Source organism: Coregonus lavaretus (assembly GCF_964263955.1).
Source record: "Coregonus lavaretus genome assembly, contig: HAP1_SCAFFOLD_3655, whole genome shotgun sequence".
Lineage (NCBI taxonomy): Eukaryota > Metazoa > Chordata > Actinopteri > Salmoniformes > Salmonidae > Coregonus > Coregonus lavaretus.
Window position 1 is genome coordinate 9,604 of NW_028163296.1, and position 21,836 is coordinate 31,439.

Consider the following 21,836-nt stretch of genomic DNA (forward strand, 5'->3'; position numbering starts at 1 on the left):
TCCTTGTGCTGGTTCCTCCCACACCAATAACCATTTAACCCTCGTACTTTAATAGCGATCCCTTCCTGTATTCTAGTTATGGTTCCTGCTTGTGCAGGAATAGACATTTTAATCCTGTCTGTTTCTCTTCTCTGTTTTGTTATTTTTGCTCTCTACTATTGTCAGTATGCCATTCCCCTTATTCTCAGGGGGACTAGTCAAGGGCAGAGAAATCAATGATGGGGATATCTGGTGCGTCTTGGATGTCTGAAATATCTTGAAGATCTAGAAGGTCATGAAATTCTCGAAAGTCTCGAAGGTCTGCCCCTCCGCCGAGGGAATCAGCAAGAACATGTAGCTCATCAGTAATTGCCATCCTCCCCCATCTCCTGATTCTCGCCAGCTCCAGCATCCTCATCTCCCTCATCTCTAAGTCATCGGTTCCCTCGTGGTACTCTGGTACAATGGTTTAGATGATACCAGGTCGCGCTCCCCTCTATCCGTACAGCCGTTGGAGTAACCTGGATGACGATGTATGGTCACGTTAGCTGTTAACCTTCTTCCGTCACTAGGGTCTCCGGATCAGCCAGAGTCCCTCTCAATCCATCGACATCGGTCTGCGAAGAGTTTCCTTCTACCAGCCTACCCATAGGGAAGCTTGGAGTTACTGCTGCAAAGACACACAAACACAGACAAACACAAAAGACAACAATGCTACCCAATGGCGGGGCCATCTTCCTCTCCTGGGGTTGGAACACTCCTATAGTGGGACACATGGATCTAAGTATCTGTCTCTGCCACCTTTACCGTCATTGAGGTAGCCAACAACACCTGGTACAGGCCCTCCACCTAGGGTCTTTCCAGCGCTTTCTTCTGTAGTCTTTTACCGTCACATAGTCTTCAGGGTGGAGAAATTGCTCACATTCTCCTGCTCAATTGGGCAGAGTTACCTTCACCCATGGGAAGAAAGTCTTAAGAACATTGTTAGGTTAGGAAAGACACCGTATGCTAATTATGCTACTGTACCATGTCTTCTCATCAGTCAGGAGAAGCCTTGAGATTAGGAAGTGCACCTACTTGCAGCTTGTTGCAGTCCACTCGTTTCATAGACAGGCCTCCTCTACACTCTGCCTCCTATCACAAAAACATTTAACCTAACCCATAACACATTTTTACTACTGCTCATATACTTAATACAACTTGCATATTTACCAACAAACCATGCGACCAGTACTTCCGACCAGTACTACTCCCCCCTTTGGACACATGACTCACATCATGATTCATGCGTTCAAAAAACAAAACAACATTGCCTGTTAAACCAAAATAATAAATGAAATTAAAATGACAACCTTTGAGAATATCTTAACTTAATTGTATCCCATAACATTATTTAAGGAATATCCCTCATTCAGGACTAACTCTCTCACTTCATCCTTATCCTGTTTAGAATTATATATAGGATTATTGCCAAATTATAAACTTCTTCATAATTATCAGTATTATAAATTACCCTTAACTCCGTATAATAAATTACCTTAAACTCATCATCCTATGTCACTCGGTTTTCCAATGTGGGTGTTGAAATCACACTAGAAAGTCAGGACAAAGGTCAGAGGTCATTCTATAGTAGACTAATCATTAACAACCGTCAAAGCATTTCATACATTTTGTATCCCAAGTGTACAGTAAGTCCTTAGTACAGCTCTTTTCAAAAGAAACCACATGTATTTACTTATCACTCAGTAAATAAAACCTCAAATTACATGTGTTTGCCCCTTTAACATATATCACTTCTATCCCGTGAAAACAAGCCTAAAATAAAAATAGAAATCCTATACAGCTAACATTTCATACTAAGTGGGTTGTTTATGGTTATTTAAACACCATATAGTAAAACAATAAACAAAAAATGGCCAGGCCTTATTTATAGTCTCAGAAAATATTTCACAGAAAATAGAAAATCACTCCCCCCTTTTTCCTGGAAGAAAAAGTACACATTTATTAGTTTCCATTTGATACCTCTTAACCAGTCCAAACAATTAAAATTAGAAATTCTCACTCTCTATTGAATTTACCAGTCTCCTGATCCCCCCACTCAGAAAACCCTCAAGAACATCACTCGTGACTGCTCCCTTCCCCGGTGAATTCCAAAATTCAGTGCACATAAAACGAAATAAAGTCTAATGAGATTTAAACCCCTAGGCTTTTCGTTATCCGCACTGCTCCCACTCGATCACGCCCAACATGCTTCGTGACTTCGAAAACTCAAATCTCCAAATATGTTATCTTTGCCTCGGTGGTTGCTCTTTCCTACATGCCCTGTGGCCCCTCTTCTACCAAAATAGTTTACTCATGTGATGATGGTCTGGTCCATCATCTTCTGTGGACATACCCCTTCCTGAACTATTATTAGTCCCTCTGATGTGCATTTAATTTGGACCTCCATTCTACACAGTGCATCTCTTCCTAATAGATTAACTGGAGTTTGTGCTGATACTAATATATGTATACATGTAGCTTTTTCCTGCTTCTTATTTTACTGGAACTGTCATATGTATTAACTGCGTTTGTCATGAAAATTCTATTGTCTGTGCATATTTGCCTGACATGGGGAGGAGGTGAGAGGCATAATTTGGACTTACCCATGAGTAAGTTGCTCCAGTACCTATCATCATTGGTTTGCCTCTATTATTCATCTGAACCTGTAGCATATGTTCTTCATCAGCCTGCATAGTTACTGCCACTAGCTGACCCTCCCCTCTAGGATTCCCTGGGCATCCCTAGTATCCATGATTTGGTCCTCCCCACGGGTTCACTGGGCCCTGTGGAGCCTGTGTCTGAGACTGCCGCCATTCAGCTAAGCTGAGCCCATTTCCTTGCCAATTACCCTGTTGCCTAGGCCACCACAGCTTGGTGGGACAATTCCTTCTTGTATGTCCTGATTGATTGCACCTCCAGCAGACACCTGGTCTTCTTGGTCCACCATTCTGGTGTGTCTGCTGCTGTGGTCGGTACCATTGATTCCTTGGTCTGTTTCCATTTCCTTTGTTTAGCCACTGTCCAGTGGATAGGTGTGTATACACATTCACTACTGGTAAGGCAGGAGCTCTTTGGCCTTGCTGCTGAGGCGATGGTTGTTGACCTCCCTGGATGACTCTTTTCTCCGTGTATATCAATGATGTCGCTCTTGCTGCTGGTGACTCTCAGATCCACCTCTACACAGACGACACCATTTTGTATACATCTGGCCCTTCATTGGACACTGTGTTAACAAACCTCCAAACGAGCTCCTTCAGTAGCCTCCAACAGCTCTTAAACACTAGTAAAACTAAATGCATGCTCTTCAATCGAACGCTGCTGGCTCCCGCCCACCCGACTAGAATCACTACTCTCGACGGGTCTGACCTAGAGTATGTAGACAACTACAAATACCTAGTTGTCTGGTTAGACTGTAAACTCTCCTTCCAGACTCACATTAAGAATCTCCAATCCAAAGTTAAATCTAGAATCAGCTTCCTATTTCGCAACAAAGCCTCCTTCACTCATGCTGCCAAACATGCCCTCGTAAAACTGACTATCCTACCGATACTTGACTTCGGCGATGTCATTTACAAAATAGCCTCCAACACTCTACTCAGCAAATTGGATGTAGTCTATCACAGTGCCATCCGTTTTGTCACCAAAGCCCCATACACTACCCACCACTGTGACCTGTACGCTCTTGTTGGCTGGTCCTCACTACATGTTCGTCGTCAAACCCACTGGCTCCAGGCCATCTATAAATCACTGCTAGGCAAATCCCCGCCTTATCTTAGCTCATTGGTCACTATAGCAACACCCACCCCTAGTATGCGCTCCAGCAGGTATATCTCACTGGTCATCCCCAAAGCCAATACCTCCTTTGGCCGCCATTCCTTCCAGTTCTCTGCTGCCAATGACTGGAACGAATTGCAAAAATCTCTGAAGCTGGAGACTCTTATCTCCCTCACTAACTTTAAGCATCAGTTGTCAGAGCACCTTACCGATCACTGCACCTGTACACAGCCCATCTGAAATTAGCCCACCCAACTACCTCATCCCTATATTGTTATTTATTTTGCTCATTTGCACCCCAGTATCTCTATTTGCACATCATCTCTTGCACATCTATCATTCCAGTGTTAATACTAATTGTAATTATTTTGCACTATAGCCTATTTATTGCCTTACCTCCATAACTTGCTACATTTGCACACACTGTATATATATTTTCTGTTGTATTTTTTGACTTTATGTTTTTTTTACCCCATATGTAACTCTGTGTTGTTGTTTTTATCGCACTGCTTTGCTTTATCTTGGCCAGGTCGCAGTTGTAAATGAGAACTTGTTCTCAACTGGCTTACCTGGTTAAATAAAGGTGAAATTAAAATTAAATTAAAATAAAAATGACAGGTGCCATGATGCCCTGGAGCTGGAGTGATCACTGGGGCTTGTGTTCTCTTTTTTTCCTTTCTTGTCAGCTCTTCCAGCTGCATCTGTGTCAGTTTTCTTTGAATGTCTCTCCCTTGCTCTGTCAGTTTCTGTTCATCCTTCCTGTATTTCTCCACTGCGTGGATAACATGGTCACAGAACTCTTTGTGTGACTTTGACGTTAGTCCCACCACATCTTCTAGTCTGCTCCAACAGGCGTTGGCATTGCTTCCATCAATGATGTCCTGAACAGTGTTGTCATCAGTGGATCCTCTTCTGGATCTCTTTCTGTTTCTTGTCGCCACCTCTTGAGCTGGTCCTCCAGGTAACCTGCCGGGTTTTCTTTATCCCCCAATGGCTCCCCTCTTAGTGCTTTAGGGTCTATTTTGGCTGGATACTCTATTCTCAGAGTGTGCCATAGTCCTGGCCTATAATTGTTAAAGGTCACTCCGCACCGCCTGTAGGAGGCCACCCACCTGCAACAGGTCCTCAATTTTTGCCACTCCAACCACCCAATGCCTTCAAGTCTCCCACCGCCAGTAGCTTCCCCATCGTTTGTTCTTCAAATGTTCTAATCCATTTCCCTGCTCCTTCATGCAGGTTAGGCAGTCTAGTCACCAGGCCTTCCAGGTCCTGCGATCCCCAGGGCACATAGTGAACCTGTGTCCCCTTTACCAAAATGGGATATTGGGCTCCATACTTTTCTGGCTTTTTTATTGTCCTTCTGCTTCTTAAATTTGATTTTCCCAGATGGGCTTGCAGTGCCTCACCTAATTCTGTTACTATAGTTTTGCCTCCTGTGGCTCCTTGCTGTGATAATCGTCCCTCTGTCTCACTCTGTTCTTGCTCAGAGTCAGCCCACTGTTTTAGCTCCCCATCCTCCTCATTACTTGCATCATCCCACTCTTTTTGCCCACCATACTCTTGTTCATCTATCCCATAATTTTCCAGTTTCGTTAGCATGCCCCTCAGCCCTCCATAACAGTCTATATCTAAATGTGATTTTTCTCCTCTATTTTGGTGTGGAAACCTGTTGCTTCCCTTTTTCTTTCTATCTCTACATTCCCTATTATTGAGACTAGACCTGTGACCTGAGAATACTGCCCCCCTTGTGTGTATGGTGGTGGTGTAGTTAAGCCAGACTTTTTTGGTTCACTCTCCCTCTCCATTAGTATCCTTCTAGCCTTGCCTATGCTGTCCCTTCAACTCTTTCCTTCCTCCCAGAATATTTTCAAGATTTCTCTCTCTTTCTCTCTCTTCTTCTCTCTTTTCTCCCCTTTCTCTCCTGTGTTATAGTTATTTATTAGGATATCCATTTCCTCACACACTTTTACATCAAATATTCCCTCCTTTGGCCATTTTGTTGCTAGTTTCCTGGTTCTTTTTCCCCATTTATCAGATATTTTACCAATCTCTTCACTATTTTCTGGGAACCTTCTCTTCATGATTGCTACTGCTGTTCCTGCCATCCCTACTCCTTGTATTGTTGGCCTTTTCTGTTGCTAATCTTATGTTTGGTTCAGTGTTTATATTTGGATGCAAGGTCAATTATTTCTGTTAGCTTTCTCAGCTAAAAGCTTTTATATTCCTCAGTTAATGGTATTCTTCTTCCTAATATCTCTTCATACTCTTCTTCTTTCCAAAAATGAGATTTTATCCCTTTCTTTTAATATTCTTCTTATCCTTGTATCATTACTGGATCAATGACATATGTAATAACTGTTTCGCATTAGATTGTGCCTTTTTCTGATAATGTTATAAAAATTGTAGCCTATTGCATTGATTTAGTTTAAAATACAAACTTGTTGTTTAACAAATCTAGAACCTACATAAAGTTGATGCTATCCCATCAGCATAATAGTTAAAACTACCTACACTCCACTGGTCCACGTAACGAAAACAAATTATCGTTTTAGAATTCATTAACTATTTGCATACGTCACTGGTGTTACGCAAACTATAGAATAAAGTAATAACAATTAGAATTTGTCAAATAAATGTTTTCCATTCAACTATTCAGACTTCTGCTTCAAATGTCTCTTACAGTTCGATTCATACTTGCTGGACTGTCTCTCTTTTACCCGCGAACTAGAACATGGCCTTAGTAAAGTCTATTCACAAACCACCCATAACTAATAGTATATTTGCATTCATATTACTAAAATACATTACTTTCCTTTCAGTCTACCCAAACAATTCAAAGTTTAAATTCTAACTTCCCTATTAAATTACGTTCCTTTGTTATTAATTCAAATCATGGCCACAGCTCTATCGCAATTGCCAGTCTGCTATTAAATGTATGTAACTGTCCTTTCTGATTAGGCTCTAATTAATAAAACAAATACTTGCTATAGTTGACAAGCATATAATTAATTAATATCCATATTCAATTCAATAGTCCACATTACAACTCTATTCTCAGTACATTTTAAACTATCAACTCATTAGGCATGCTTAATCTTATTTCTATCAAATGATCTATGTACTGTCTCCCACCCCTCACGTACGTCTATGTTTCAGGTGCGCAAGTCAGCATTTATATATTATTCCACTTTTATCCAATCTCTAGTAATCAATTACCCGCACATAACATTCATCATATTTTAATATATTAATATCAACCAAACCATTCGTATTTATAATGATTCTTTATTGCCACAAGTTAGTTTACCATAATCTAGTACCAGCGAATCAACATCTTTAACTACCTAGACCCTTCCCCACAGTCATAGACTCCTCCCAGAATCTTATAGACTGGTCACTTATTCACTGATCTCACAATATTCTATGACAGGCAGTGTTGTACAAACCCCAATATATCATTATATCAGCAGCTTGTTCTCCAAACTTCAGATTAACTCATTCCCATATTCACACGACTCTCATATCACATTCACACAACGCTATTTCCCAACACACAATATTTTCTTCTATAAAAGTGCCCAAATTTGGAATGTTAATCCTATCACATTTGACATTTCTCTATGGTCAATTTGACCATAATCCTACATTACTTCTAAATTTCCCAAATGTAATGATTGGCCGAAACACAATGTGTATACGTCATGTGCTCGCACCTGTACACGTGACCTGTTCCTCCAACAAGATTTATCATACCCCTCCGGGAAAAGACACACACACCTTCTGATCCCCTTCTGATCAGGACACACACACACCTTCTGCTTCTGATTTTCTTCTAATCAGGACACACACACCTTCTGATTTTCTTCTAATCAGGACACACTTCTGTTCTACTAGCCTGCATGTCCGCTAGCCTGCTTGTCCACTAGCCTGCGTGTATGCTAGCCTGCTTAAACTTATTTACACTTATAAACAATAACATTGCATGCATGCTTATTTCTCATTCCAACAAAAACTCTGTACTTTTCCTAAATTTAGTCCTTAATGCTGGAGAGACCCCTTCCATACCTTACCCTCAGATTCAGCTTGATCGAATCACACAGTTTTCTATGCTAAAAGTAAGAACATCGCTTACCTTTATTTAACAGTGGCCACTGTATCTGTGTGATTCGTCAAAACCTCCTCCGATGGCAAAGCACTCAACAATCTCTTTCCAGCCCCACGAGTTGGGCGCCAATTATGATGTGGAAAATAATCACTATACTTTATTAAAAATCAAAGTTCTTCCAGAGTTTTTGTAGAATCAAGATTATTATTGACTTTATTACAATTCAACAAAGTCAGGCTGGTCTGCAGAGTAGCCCCCATTCTCTCTCTCTGCTCCCCCTCTATATAGTCTCATTCCCACACATCCTAGCTTAAAATCCCTCCCTCTTCAGTTTCCCACTCTCTATTGTTCTGCCCACTTCCTTTGTCTATGATGGCGGCTAAATTCAACTTTTATTCAGTTCAGAATCAATAGTAATACAATCAATCAATCCCTTATCTTGCAAAAACACTCATGTTTAGTTTAAACTCTGTTCAACCCCAGCTCTCCCGAGCTTGACCTGAAGATTGATTGTTGGACATGAGAGGTTCACTGAGGAGAGATGCATTAGGCAACAGTCTGGTTTCAGTCTCTGATAAGGTAAGACAGCCATGGATTAGGTAAGAGCAAGCAATTTACCGGTACCCCCCTGAATATAGCCTCCCTACTGTTATTTTATTTTACTGCTGCTCTTTAGTTATTTGCTTGTTTTGTTTTTTACTTAACACTTTTTTTATTTTACTTTTTTCTTTAAAAAACTGCATTGTTGTTTAAGGGCTTGTAAGTAAGCATTTCACTGTAATGTCTACAGATGTTGTATTCGGCGCATGTGGCAAATAAACTTTGATTTGATTTGATTTTAATGTCACATTTTCCGCACCATAAACAAGTTTATTACACAGCCAAATTAAGATAGATTAATACTTAGAACGGCTAATAACGAATTACTGTAAATATCTCATATTTGATCAATATGTATAACAATATTGTTACAGCTAGGACTTGTGTGACCACATCTGCTCAAAGGAAATTGCAGTTAAAGAAGCATATTCTTTTAGAAAAGAGCTATAAAATCCTATATGTTACTGTATGGGGCGGCAAGTAGCTTAGTGGTTAAGAGTGTTGTGCCAGTAACCGAAAGGTCGCTGGTTCTAATCCCGAGCCGTCTGGGTGAAAAATCTGCCGATGTGCCCTTGAGCAAGGCACTTAACCCTAATTGCTCCTGTAAGTCGCTCTGGATAAGAGTGTCTGCTAAATGACTAAAAAACTTCTTTTTTTTTATACAAAATGTATTATTGGCATCCACATCCAGAGACTGTTAATCATCTCTCTCCCTGAATAACAAACCTAAGTGGCTTGATATAATGGCTTCTATTTCCTTTCTAGTGATCTTACCACCAAGAGCACCAACTGGCCTTCTGGGGCAGATGATCTAGGTGCAGAATAGCATATTAACCAATAGGGCGTCGATATGACGTCACAGACAATAATGTACTGTATAATATCTTTGCATACCCGTGCCCCCCTTCACTTTTTTCCTCTGACGGCCATGGTAAGAGCATTCCATGTTCTCCGTAAATGTATTTTCTGAGCCACTGTTTTATATGTCCATATATACAGTATGTTAGTGGGGTGTGTTTACTGGTGTTGTTGTTGTGAAAACCTGCTGTCATTACTTAGTGTTTCTGAAGATTGAAACAGGTGCATAGAGGACCACAGTGTAGCACCTTGACTCACAGTATGAATTTATGCATTTTAATATGGAAGTGCATTCCCTCCCCCGCAAGTGTCTTCTAATGACAAGGAGTGGGTGAGAGAGAGAGAGAGAGAGAGAGGGAGAGAGAGATAGAGGGAGGGAGGGAGGGAGGGAGAGAGGGGGGGGGGGGAGAAGAGAGATAGTCCATCAGGAGGCCACACAGTGTTCAGTGCTGTCCCTCAGCTCCTCTCCTGTCACCACAGATGCATGACAAAGGAAGAAGTGTTTGTTTGCTACAACTCAGCTCCGCTGGTCCCCTGTCAGCCAATATTTAACCTACTCGGTTTTTCTCACTTTCTCACTTTCTTTCCTTCGCTCTGTCTTTCTCTCTCTGTCAGGGGGAGGATTCTCTGGGTGCCATGGAGAAGGTGTGTCGCCAGCTGACCTATCACCTGAGCCCACACTCACAGTGGAGACGGCAGGGCATACTGAAGAGGAAGCCGCTGGCATGGTGAGGACATCGTGTGGGTGTGTGCCTGCGTGTGTGTGTGTGTGTATCACATCTGGTACCCTCTGAGGGGTCAATAGAGCTAGAGAGAAAAGCAGCAACACACACAGAATAAGCTATGATTATTTATTTATATGTGTGAAAGTTTCTCAAATGTAAGTTTCTCATTTCCTAATGTAATTCTGGATCAGTGGACTGGCACACTCTTTGGCCTACACGCAAAAACTGCAGACTTGCACGGGGCAGGTCTTTTTTTCATTAATTAATGTGATTAGTTCATGCAAATAAAAGGCTTGACGTGGCGTCTTGGTCTGAAGGATCAGACTGAATCATCGTTTCGCCTGGCATCCTCTCTGATTTCCCAGTTCCTCCCTCATTGGTCAATGCAGCGGAAGTCACAAAAATGCCACGTCATCTGGTGTATGTGTCTGGCTTGGTCCATTCTAACTCAACTAAAACAAGACATCATATGTGTGTGTGTGTGCCTTTACTTTTGCATGTGTGTGTATCCGACTATGTGACTGTGCGTGTGTGGGTTTCTATATAAATCTAATCTAGAACAACTCTGTGTACACAGACCTTATCTTTTCATTCATAATGTATTCCCAGCAGCCTTCACTCTGCCCCTAGCTCTAACTGCTCTAGCCATGACTACATTGATGAATGGGTGTAATATTTACTCTGCTAAGTGAGTCAGTGAATGACAGCTCCACAGATGGGTATTTATGCTGCAGATCTTCTAACTCTCAGGGCTGTGCAGTGTACAGGCAGCTGCTGCACTGTATACAACTGGTAAAGTAGTGTATGTGTGTGTGTGTGTGTGTGTGTGTTTGTGAGTTGTTGCCTGCGTGCTGGTGTGCTTCTGTGTGTGTGCGAGTTGGTGTGTGTGTGTGCGTGTGTGTATATTCTAAAGTGTGTTATGGTGTAACTGTTTCCATATAGCGTGTAATGGGTCCATTGACCCTGGAGGTGGTTATTACAGGGGAGCTGGAGCCCAGCGGTGATGTGTTTATATCCACAGAGCTCTTGCTTGAGCCTGTTCACTCAGGGCCACACACTCACACACACACACCACACACACACACACACACACCACACACACACTGGGGAGCAGAGGGATTAAGCCCATACGTTCCCCAGCTCTCTCTCTGTCTCCAGTCTCTCTTATCATTGCAGCTCTCAGCTCTCCCATCGCCTGCTATTGTTCCACAGTGTAATCACCATAGAAATAGGATCCCTAGAAGGGACAATACTACGCCTACGCGGTAGCCCACAGAACAGGGTTCTAATCACATTAGCTCTGTACACAGCTCTGACCATAGAAATATAATTATATTTATATGTCTCTGACAGTCCAGTGGGATTACCATATAATTAAAATGAGGACTGTTCTTGTAATTATACTTCTATGGTAATCACACTGGATTTTGAGAGCCATGTACAGTGCTAATGTGATCAACACCCTGTTTCTGTGACCTACCTCGTGGGCGTCCTTCCTCAGTACGGTGTCTGTGTGTCTGTCCCTCAGGAGAGATGTGTTCTATTTGTCAGTGTTAGTGTTTGTCAGATCGAGTCTGATGTCGTTCGTTATGGACTGGGTTTTGGAGTGGGTACACAGTTGTGCTGCGTGGACAACTAAGGCCAGTTCAGTGTCACCCATCAGAATGTCATTTGAAAAGGTTTTGAGAAGGTTATTGTGACAAGATTTGCTAGTTATGAAAACTCCTTCTTGTCACGTAGTCTGAAGTAAGTGCCTGGGTTCTATTGTAGAGTAACACTGTGCATGTCAGTGCCTGGGTTCTATTGTAGAGTAACACTGTGCATGTCAGTGCCTGGGTTCTATTGTAGAGTAACACTGTGCATGTCAGTGCCTGGGTTCTATTGTAGAGTAACACTGTGCATGTCAGTGCCTGGGTTCTATTGTAGAGTAACACTGTGCATGTCAGTGCCTGGGTTCTATTGTAGAGTAACACTGTGCATGTCAGTGCCTGGGTTCTATTGTAGAGTAACACTGTGCATGTCAGTGCCTGCCTGGTCCTCCTAGACTCCGTAATTACAGAGGTAGCTAGAGGAAACCTCTTGAATATCTCGATCTCCCTGACTAACACTCACAGACACAGAGTGCTCTGCATATAATCAGACCTTTGCTCAAATACCATTTAAAATCTTTCAAATACTTTGACTGTTTGCTTTAGTCTGCCTGGAGTGACAGGGGGTGGGCTTTTGGGACTATTGGGACTATTCCATTGGCTCTATTGCGCAAGGCAAACTCAAAGCGAGCCTAGCTAAAGTATTTGAAATGATTGCAAATAGTATTTGAACCCAGGTCTGCATAAAATGTGTTCTGTGGATCACTTTAGCTCAGTGAATCTTGTCTTACATGTTTTACATTTTAGTCATTTAGCAGACACTCTTATCCAGAGCGACTTACAGTTAGTGAGTGCACACATTTTTCATACTGGCCCCCCGTGGGAAATAAACCCACAATCCTGGCGTTGCAAGCGCCATGCTCTACCAACTGAGCTACAGGAGGTCTCCATGCCTCTGTCTTTGTGGTGGAGGAGTCGGGGCCCTTAATGCCTTTTGCCGTGGGTTTCATTAGCCTCTAGCTAATTAGCATGGGGGACTGGAGCACTGGAGGAAAGGGCTCATCTCCTCCTCCTCTGCTGTCTCATACACTCTGCCTCAGCCCTGGATTGGTCATGACCCCAGCACACACTGGGCACACACAAACACACGCAAGGACACACACACATATGGACACATGCACGTATAGACATGAACACACACATGCAAGCACCGTACACAGACACACACACACACACGCGCACACACACACACACACACACACACTGCTGCTTCCAGGGGAAACTGCTTGACTGAGTTGTGCCAGCCCCTAAGCCCCATTTCCAGTTCAAGTGAGTCTTGGTTAAAAAAGTACTGGGAAACCTAATGAGTGAACTTCCCCTAGTTAGATACTGAACCGCAGTCTTGATGAATGTTGAGGATGGCTTTGTAATTGGACAGTGGCTGACTCTTCCTTCAACACGGAATATAATTAGTTCTGGAATGGATAAGGAATGTCAAGGCATGAAATGTTCAAAGACTACTATAATTTATACAAACAAGTTGTGGTTGTGCGTGTACGTTACCCTCCTTAAGGTCCCATGAGGCTTAGTTGGTAGAGCATGGCGCTTGCAATGCCACGGTTGTGGGTACGATGCCCACGGGGGACCAGTACGCAAAAGTACCAAATTATATGCACTCATTACTATAAGTCGCTCTGGATAAGAGCGTCTGCTAAATGACTATAATGTCCTTAGGAAAAGATGATAAAAAAAGATACTAGCTGTTGTCTGATAAAGTTCTTTAGAATTTAAAGGCTTTATGCAGTCTATGCATTGGAGTGAGGATCTACTGTACAGATAACTAAAATTAACAGCGCTGGTCCCTGCAGCAAGACTGTGTGAACTGACAGTGATGACCGCTGGAAGCCCAGAGAGAACAGATGCTTGGTGGCCACCAAGTAAACAACTGTCAAATTAGGACTTGCGTGTGTGTCCGTCATGCCTACACAAAACAATGAGTGACAGCTGTAATGATCTAAAAAGTAGAGTTGAATGTGGTGACAGATAATGAAGTGAATGGAGCAGTAATGGGGGCCAACCGTAGCTCTGCCCGTCTCTCATAGAGACAGATGACCAGGACAAGGTGACACACACACACACGAACAGGGGAAAAGTGACATCATCTTTGCTGTCAATGGACTAGCTGACACCTAAGTGTAGTTTAATACCACACTCATTATATTGCAATGGCACTGCTGTCAATAGGGTTGTGTTATGTCACTGAATAATGGTGTCACCAAGGGTCAGAGATTTGTGTGAAGCTCACTTGACAGGGATTTTAGAGTGGAGCCACTATACCAGGGATCATCAACTAGATTCAGCCGTGGGACAATTTTATATTGAGCGGATGGATGGTCAGGGGGCTGGAACATAATTACAAATCATTTGTAAACTGCAAATTGACAGGAAGAAGCCCAAACAGACATAATATTTGACTAAAACATAATAATTTCAAACCTTTCTGCGATTTTTATACGATCTCTTTATTATGCGTGGGAATACTTTGGATTAGATTTCCAGATTTGCTAGTGTTTTTACAGGCTTTTATGTTTCATCATATTTTAATTTTTTTGGGGGGGGCAATTCGCCCCGCGGGCCGCCAGTTGGGGAACCCTGCACTATACTAATCAATAACAACCTGGACCGGCCTGACAGCCGGAGCTTTCAGTGTGTCTCCAACTCTCAGACGGCTCTCTTTCACTCTCACTCCTCATCCGTCAGTCCTTGTTCACTGCCTTTCTCCCTCAATCTATTCTCTTCTCTCTTGACCGGTATGCACAATGTGAGCGAAAAGACGGGGTCACATTAGAATGGTTATGATATGCAAAAGTGATTGCAGCATTAATATTCATTCTCTCAATTTGTATGTGGCTTTGACCCCCACTTCTTTCTCTCTCTCTCTCTCGCTCTCTCTCTCTCTCTCGCTTTCTCTCTCTCTCTCTCTCTCTTTCGTATCTAATATGTAATCTGTGCTCACTGGATTTGCAAAGGAGAGATATACTGTAGATGGGGGACGTGATAGCAATGCTAAAGCAACCTTTATTCAGATATTTTTGATCATGTAACGCACAGTCCCCGACCGTTCAGTAGCCAATGTGTAAAATGATATATTGCTCTCGCTCTGGATGACACTTGACTATACCGTACCTGTAACATTGTGAAAGATTGTTGTAACATTGAACTGATTTCAGAGACTATTCAGTCATGACTGAGACTTCTACTGCAATACATACTTCACTTGAGAGAGGCAAGATTAGAGCGAGAGCAAGGATGATACATTGATTGACGAGATAAAATCAATTGTCTATCCTTGAGGGGAAACAGTGAAATCCTTTTCAGAGGATCTTTTTCCTTCCGAGCACTCAAAAGTGTCTCATTGGATTAAACAAGTGCACACATCTGGAGAAGGGTACGAGAGAATCGGAATGCAGACTATGATGCATAAATAAAGTCTACTTGCTCTCCTTACCTCTTTCACAGTGAGGAAGAGGAGGAAAGAGAAGAGAGGGGAATCTGCTCTCTCTCTCACCTCTCTCACAGGAAAGAGAAAATAATTGCTACTGTCATCCACTGTGTGCACACATGCTGCGTTGGTGATAATTGATGAGAGAGAGAAAGAAAGAGAGAGGGAGGAGAGAGAATAGAATATAATAGAAGAAGAGAAGAAGAGATGAGAGGGAGGAATAGATACAGTACAGGGATGGAGGGAACATATTTCAGGGACAGCAGTGATTAGATGAGAGGAGAGGTGACTAGGAGGTGAGAAGGTGAAGGCCTATATCAGACATGTAAAACTAAAGAAATGGCCAGGGAAAATAACCTTGTTGAACCTCATGTGTGCTTGTCTGTTTATATGTAATCATTTTGGATATCATTCATTAAATACAGGGGAAACTGAGGCCATTTTCAACTCGAAATGCTTTAGAAGCTTTCACAGTCTCCAGTTTCATTGCAAGGAAACAGTTTAATACAGTGTGTTCATTTACTCTGTTATTATCATTAACACACATTGATGTGATATAATTTCTTTGTTATTGGGTTGAACAGATTCACTGTGTTTTACATTATAAACTCAATTAGATGGAAAGAAAGTATAAAACATTGAAACACTGTACAGTGACCTGTTTGGCTCAGTTGGTAGAGCATGGTGCTTGCAATGCCAGGGTTGTGGGTTTGATTCCCATGGTGGACCAGTATGAAAATGTATGCGATTATTACTGTAAGTCGCTCTGGCCAAGAGCATCTGCTAAAGTCTCATTATTGTGGCCTCATGGACATAACACAGTTATGGTTTAGGTTGAATTGCTTATAGAATATTTGTATGCAGGGCCTTAGCTTGATATTTGTCTCACCCGCATCAATGGTACTGCATGATGATGACCTCACAGCCAAGTCACTGGTGTCCCCCTTAATGAGCCTCATCAAAGAGCCTCTGTTCCAACATAGCTAGCTGTCTGCATGCTAATCACAGCTAGTAGTTAGCATGCTAATCACAGCTAGCAGTTTGCATGCTAATCACAGCTAGCAGTTAGCATGCTAATCATAACACTCAGTAGAAAAGGAAAACCTATAGTATTGTCGTTCTTTTGCACACCCCAAACATCCTTTTAACATAAAACTGCCTATCGAATGGATGGAACTTAGCTTTATTGTATGATGTTAGTCAATCTACTCTAGATCGATTCCCATGTGGTATGTAGTAGCTAAGCCCTAAGGCCTGACTCCTGTGTCTGAGAGGGAGAGAACTCGGCTCAGCGTTGCTCTAGTCTAAAGCGTGGGATTCTGGTCGGAAGCCAAACTAATAGTGTGGGATTGATGTCCTGTACGAGGGGGAGAAGTCACAGGGGGAATGCTAAGCGAGAGCCAGGGATTCGTCATGAGGTCATAACCCAGGGACCATTGACTTCGACCCATAGACAAATAATTACTAGAACGGATATTTAAGCCAACATTCTGTGTTGGGTGGGCCGTCAGCCATATTGAGTGTAGTCATGACTGTACTGTCAATTGTACACTGTCTAAAGGATTTTCCCATTCTAGTAATTCAATTTGTTTGCTTCGACCCAATTCCCATAAAAAGCCATTTGCTTGAGAGAAGTTATGAAACTTTTTTTTAAAAGTAATTAATAACGAAACAAAATCTGGACTAATATAGCAGCATATGTGGGACTGCACCCAACTGCAATGTTGTTGACGGATTGGAGCAGAGTGCTTGACCCATAGAATTCTAATTAAGTCCCCTTCTAGTAATTCTATGCCTGGACCAACTCATAAATGGGTCTCTGCTTTGGCTCACATCCTGTCACTACACAGCCATTGGGAGGGAGATTTACTATTGTTATGGTAAATTCATAATTGAGCAAATTATTTGGGGATGTTGAGTAATAATTGGGGTCCAGACCTCATTGTGCCTCACATGCATTGTATTGTTTTCATTTGTACCTGGAAGACGTTCAAATCTGACTTGGCTGGGCATCGAACTCCTAACCTTCAAATCTCAGGGCAAACACTCTAACCACAAGGCCACTGACGGCAAAAAGACACGTCTATCTCCTCCAAGATCATCCAAACTCACATCGCTGGAATCATTATGTTATTATGACTCATAATGACCAAATTGAAAGACACTCCACACCTGGGTGTCACCCACAGTATTAAGACACAAGCTTATAACAAAACGTGTGAACACTCTAGCTGTGCCACAGAGAGCCACTTGTTTGTTTCGATGAGGTTGGCAGAAAATCTCCCTCAGTTCACTCTCATCGTATTTCTTTGTTTGGATCATATGGACAGATTTGCAAACCGAAACACAACTCAGACTGGCAGACTGCTAATTATGCAGAAACTAAAACATCTCTTTCTCTCTTTCTCTCTCCCCATCTCTCCTCCTCTAATTGTCTCTGTGCAACACTTTCCATGTAAGCGGGTGAACCCATTTCTCACCTCTCTGCCCCTCAGCACATGAAGTGTCAGAAAATTGGTCTACCTACCTGTCGCTATGCCTGGGGCTTCATGTCCTGTTGTCTCTCATGGCTGTCCTTGCCTTATCACAGGCTCTTATAATGGTCTAGTTGTGTAATATCCTTCCTGCAGGGGGATGTTGCTCTCAGAGATAGCTCAATGCGTCACCCTTATAGTTTTATTGACTATATGATATATGGACCTTTGCCATGTTTCGTGCTAGGGAAAAATAAAATGTGCATACACATTTTGCATTGAAGATATACAGATTTACCTACAATTTGGTCAACACACGTAACTGATTACTTCTCTCTTCCCCCCCCTCCCAGTCTCAAGGTAATGCTGTCGACCCCTCCCCCCAACGGGGCGCTGGACCTGTCGGGCATCCCCCTGACGGTGCGTGACATGGAGCGCCTGTGTGTCTACCTGCAGCGCCACGCGCCCATCATCTGCAGCCTGGAGCTGGGTTTCACCGAGCTCACCGACGACGCCTTCCTCCTCCTCCTGCCCACGCTGGCCGCCCTGCCCCGCCTCGAGACCCTGGCCCTCAACGGCAACCGGCTGACCCGTGCCGTCCTCAAGGAGCTGACGGACAGCCTGAAGGACCCAGCCAGCTTCCCCAGTGTCACGTGGATCGACCTGGGCAACAACGTGGACATCTTCTCCCTGCCCCAGCCCTTCCTGGTGAGTCTGAGGAAGCGCTGCCCCAAGCAGGGCAACCTTCCCACCATCCTGGAGTTTGGTGAGAGCCAGGCCAGCGAGCCCGAGGGGAGGGTGGGGGATGATGACGATGACAGGGATGACACCAACAGGACAGAGAGCGTGGATGAGCTGAGGTCGGAGGTGGAAGGGGAGATGGACGGAGAGACGGAGATTGAGGAGATGATGGAAGAGTTGCTGGACTTTGACCTGGAGGTGCAGGGGAAGGAGGACGAGATAGAGGATAGCATGTGGACAATGGAGGAGCAGAGGATGGGAGGAAAGCGGAGGGAGGAGACACAAGGACAGGGAATTAGGAAGATGGTGGGGAAGGCGGAGCTAGAGGAGGAAGACATACAGAGTCAGTCCTCCCACTTGTCATGCTCCAGCCAATCGCAGCATTCCTCTGGAGTGGTTGAGCTGATGAAGGAGGAAGAAGGAGAGGAGGGGACTGATCACTTAGACCACCTGACCTGAGCAAGAACCCCAGTCCACTCTGCTTGTAACTTCCCCTCCCACGTTGTGACTAGAATGAGAAGAGAGCAGTACCAGCAAACAGTGAATGTTCCTATAACGTTAGGTAACGTTCTTGGAATGAATAGGTAACCGGAACTTGTTTGCTGGGTTGGACATCTGGGGGAGGGGCTCTGTCATCTCAACCTACTGGAATGGTTCCGGAATAACCAACTGATCTGGGTGTACTGTTCGTCCATGGATGCACAGTTTAGGGAGATGGCAATCCAGGTTGAGAGAGGAGGACGTTTGTGATAACTCTTATTGTTGTTTCATTATGAATTAGGATTATAATCCTCTGTAGTAAAGAGTAATAGATACAGTTGAAGTCTGAAGTTTACATACACCTTAGCCAAATACATTTCAACTCAGTTTTTCACAATTCCTGACATTTAATACTAGTAACAATTCCCTGTTTTAGGTCAGTTAGGATCACCACTTTATTTTAAGAATGTGAAATGTCAGAATAATAGTAGAGAGAATGATTTATTTCAGCTTTTATTTCTTTCATCACATTCCCAGTGGGTCAGAAGTTTACATACACTCAATTAGTATTTGGTAGCATTGCCTTTAAATTGTTTAACTTGAGTCAAATGTTTCGGGTAGCCTTCCACAAGCTTCCCACAATAAGTTGGGTGAATTTTGGCCCATTCCTCCTGACAGAGCTGGTGTAACTGAGTCCTTGCTCGCACACGCTTTTTCAGTTCTGCCCACACATTTTCGATAGGATTGAGGTCAGGGCTTTGTGATGGCCACTCCAATAACTTGACATTGTTGTCCTTAAGCCATTTTGCCACAACTTTGGAAGTATGCTTGGGGTCATTGTCCATTTGGAAGACCCATTTGCGACCAAGCTTTAACTTCCTGACTAATGTCTTGAGATGTTGCTTCAATATCTCCACATAATTTTCCTTCCTCATGATGCCATCTATTTTGTGAAGTGCATCAGTCCCTCCTGCAGCAAAGCACCCCCACAGCATGATGGTGCCACCCCCGTGCTTCACGGTTGGGATGGTGTTCTTCGGCTTGCAAGCACCCCCTTTTTCCTCCAAACATAACGATGGTCATTATGGCCAAACAGTTCTATTTTTGTTTCATTTCTCCAAAAAGTACGATGTGCAGTTGCAAACTGAAGTCTGGATTTTCTATGGCGGATTTGGAGCAGTGGCTTCTTCCTTGCTGAGAGGCCTTTCAGGTTATGTCGATATAGGACTCGTTTTACTGTGGATATAGATACTTTTGTACCTGTTTCCTCCAGCATCTTCACAGGGTCCTTTGCTGTTGTTATGGGATTGATTTGCACTTTTCGCACCAAAGTACGTTAATCTCTAGGAGACATAACGTGTCTCCTTCCTGAGCGGTATGACAGCTGCGTGGTCCCATGGTGTTTATACTTGCGTACTATTGTTTGTACAGATGAACGTGGCACTTTCAGGTGTTTGGAAATTGCTCCCAAGGATGAACCAGACTTGTGGAGGTCTACAATTTATTTTCTGAGGTCTTGGCTGATTTATTTTGATTTTCCCATGATGTCAAGCAAAGAGGCACTGAGTTTGAAGGTAGGCCTTGAAATACATCCACAGGTACACCTCCAATTGACTCAAATGATGTCAATTAGCCTATCAGAAGCTTCTAAAGCCATGACATCATATTCTGGAATTTTCCAAGCTGTTTAAAGGCACAGTCAACTTAGTGTATGTCAACTTCTGACCCACTGGAATTGTGATCCAGTGAATTATAAGTGAAATAATCTGTCTGTAAACAATTGTTGGAAAAATTACTTGTGTCATGCACAAAGTAGATGTCCTAACCGACTTTCCAAAACTATAGTTTGTTAACAAGAAAGTTGTGGATTGGTTGAAAAACGAGTTTTAATGACTCCAACCTAAGTGTATGTAAACTTCCGAATTCAACTGTATATTATATATCAAATGTAGAAAGAATTAACATTTTCTAATGTACATGTGAGTGTGTCAAATCTGGCACGTATGAGATGTTTCATTCAGGTTTTACTCCCTGCTAATCCTGTCCTATAGATGGATGAATGCCTATGTGCCTGTCACTTGTTCCCCTGTTGGTGGAGAGACTAAGTATGTCATAGAGAGAGACAGACATACAGACGGCTGATGGATGGACGGACGGATGGACAGACAGATGGGTAGAAAGACAGAAGGAGAGCAGTAGACACAGACAGCTTTGGTGTGTGAACAAAATTGCATCTTTCTCTCTGATACTACAGTATGTCTGTCTCTGTATCTCTCTGACCAGCACTCTCTTCACCAATCCTACCTACCCATTATTTCTTTATGCATATGCATGCTCCAGTGTGTCGATTTCCGATGTGATGTGAGTGCACTGAGAGTACCTTTAAACAAGTGCTATTGGCGGAAAGAATTGATGGTAACCAAAACAATAATGGTTGTAAGGTTGAATATGAAAGGAAAAGAAGCTGACTATAAGGCTCATGATTGTAAAGCATGTGAGGAAGGAGTCGGTTGCTGTGAGGAAAATCAGTGTTTAGGCTAAGGAAAAGGGTTTAGGAGCTACGGTGACAGGAGCTACGGTGACAGGAGCTACGGTGACAGGAGCTATGGTGACAGCTGTAGTGAATAGAATAATTCAATGAATATATTATGTAGTTCAGAGCAAAGTGCTGAATAACAACCCATCTTTAGTAGCCTTGCTTTTTCCCTTCATCCCTACCAGTCATGTAGAGTGCACGTATCACTTATCACCATTGTATCAAAACGTTTAATAGTATTTTATTGTGTGGTTACAACAATGCCATCTAACATGGACTGTCCCATTTGTAACAACGGTCTATTAAAACGCTTTAAGAATTAGGATTATGCGCCTCATCTTCTTTGTTAATTGTGTAAATGAGGTACCTTGTGCCTTTAAGGGCAGTAACATGGGGTTATGTGTAAGTTGAGGTGAATACAATTGGGTCCA

The 21,836-nt window shown here is 42.8% G+C and overlaps 1 protein-coding gene across 1 annotated transcript; it reads left to right on the forward strand.

Moving 5' to 3' along the window:
* Positions 1-9,973: 9,973 nt before the first annotated feature.
* Positions 9,974-18,848, forward strand: LOC311118320 (leucine-rich repeat-containing protein 75A-like; the record flags this gene model as incomplete). Its single annotated transcript, XM_084193130.1, has 2 exons — positions 9,974-10,086; positions 18,002-18,848. Coding segments are annotated over 2 exons (960 nt in total), but the record flags the coding sequence as incomplete, so codon positions are not given.
* Between the last annotated feature and the right edge of the window lie 2,988 nt (positions 18,849-21,836).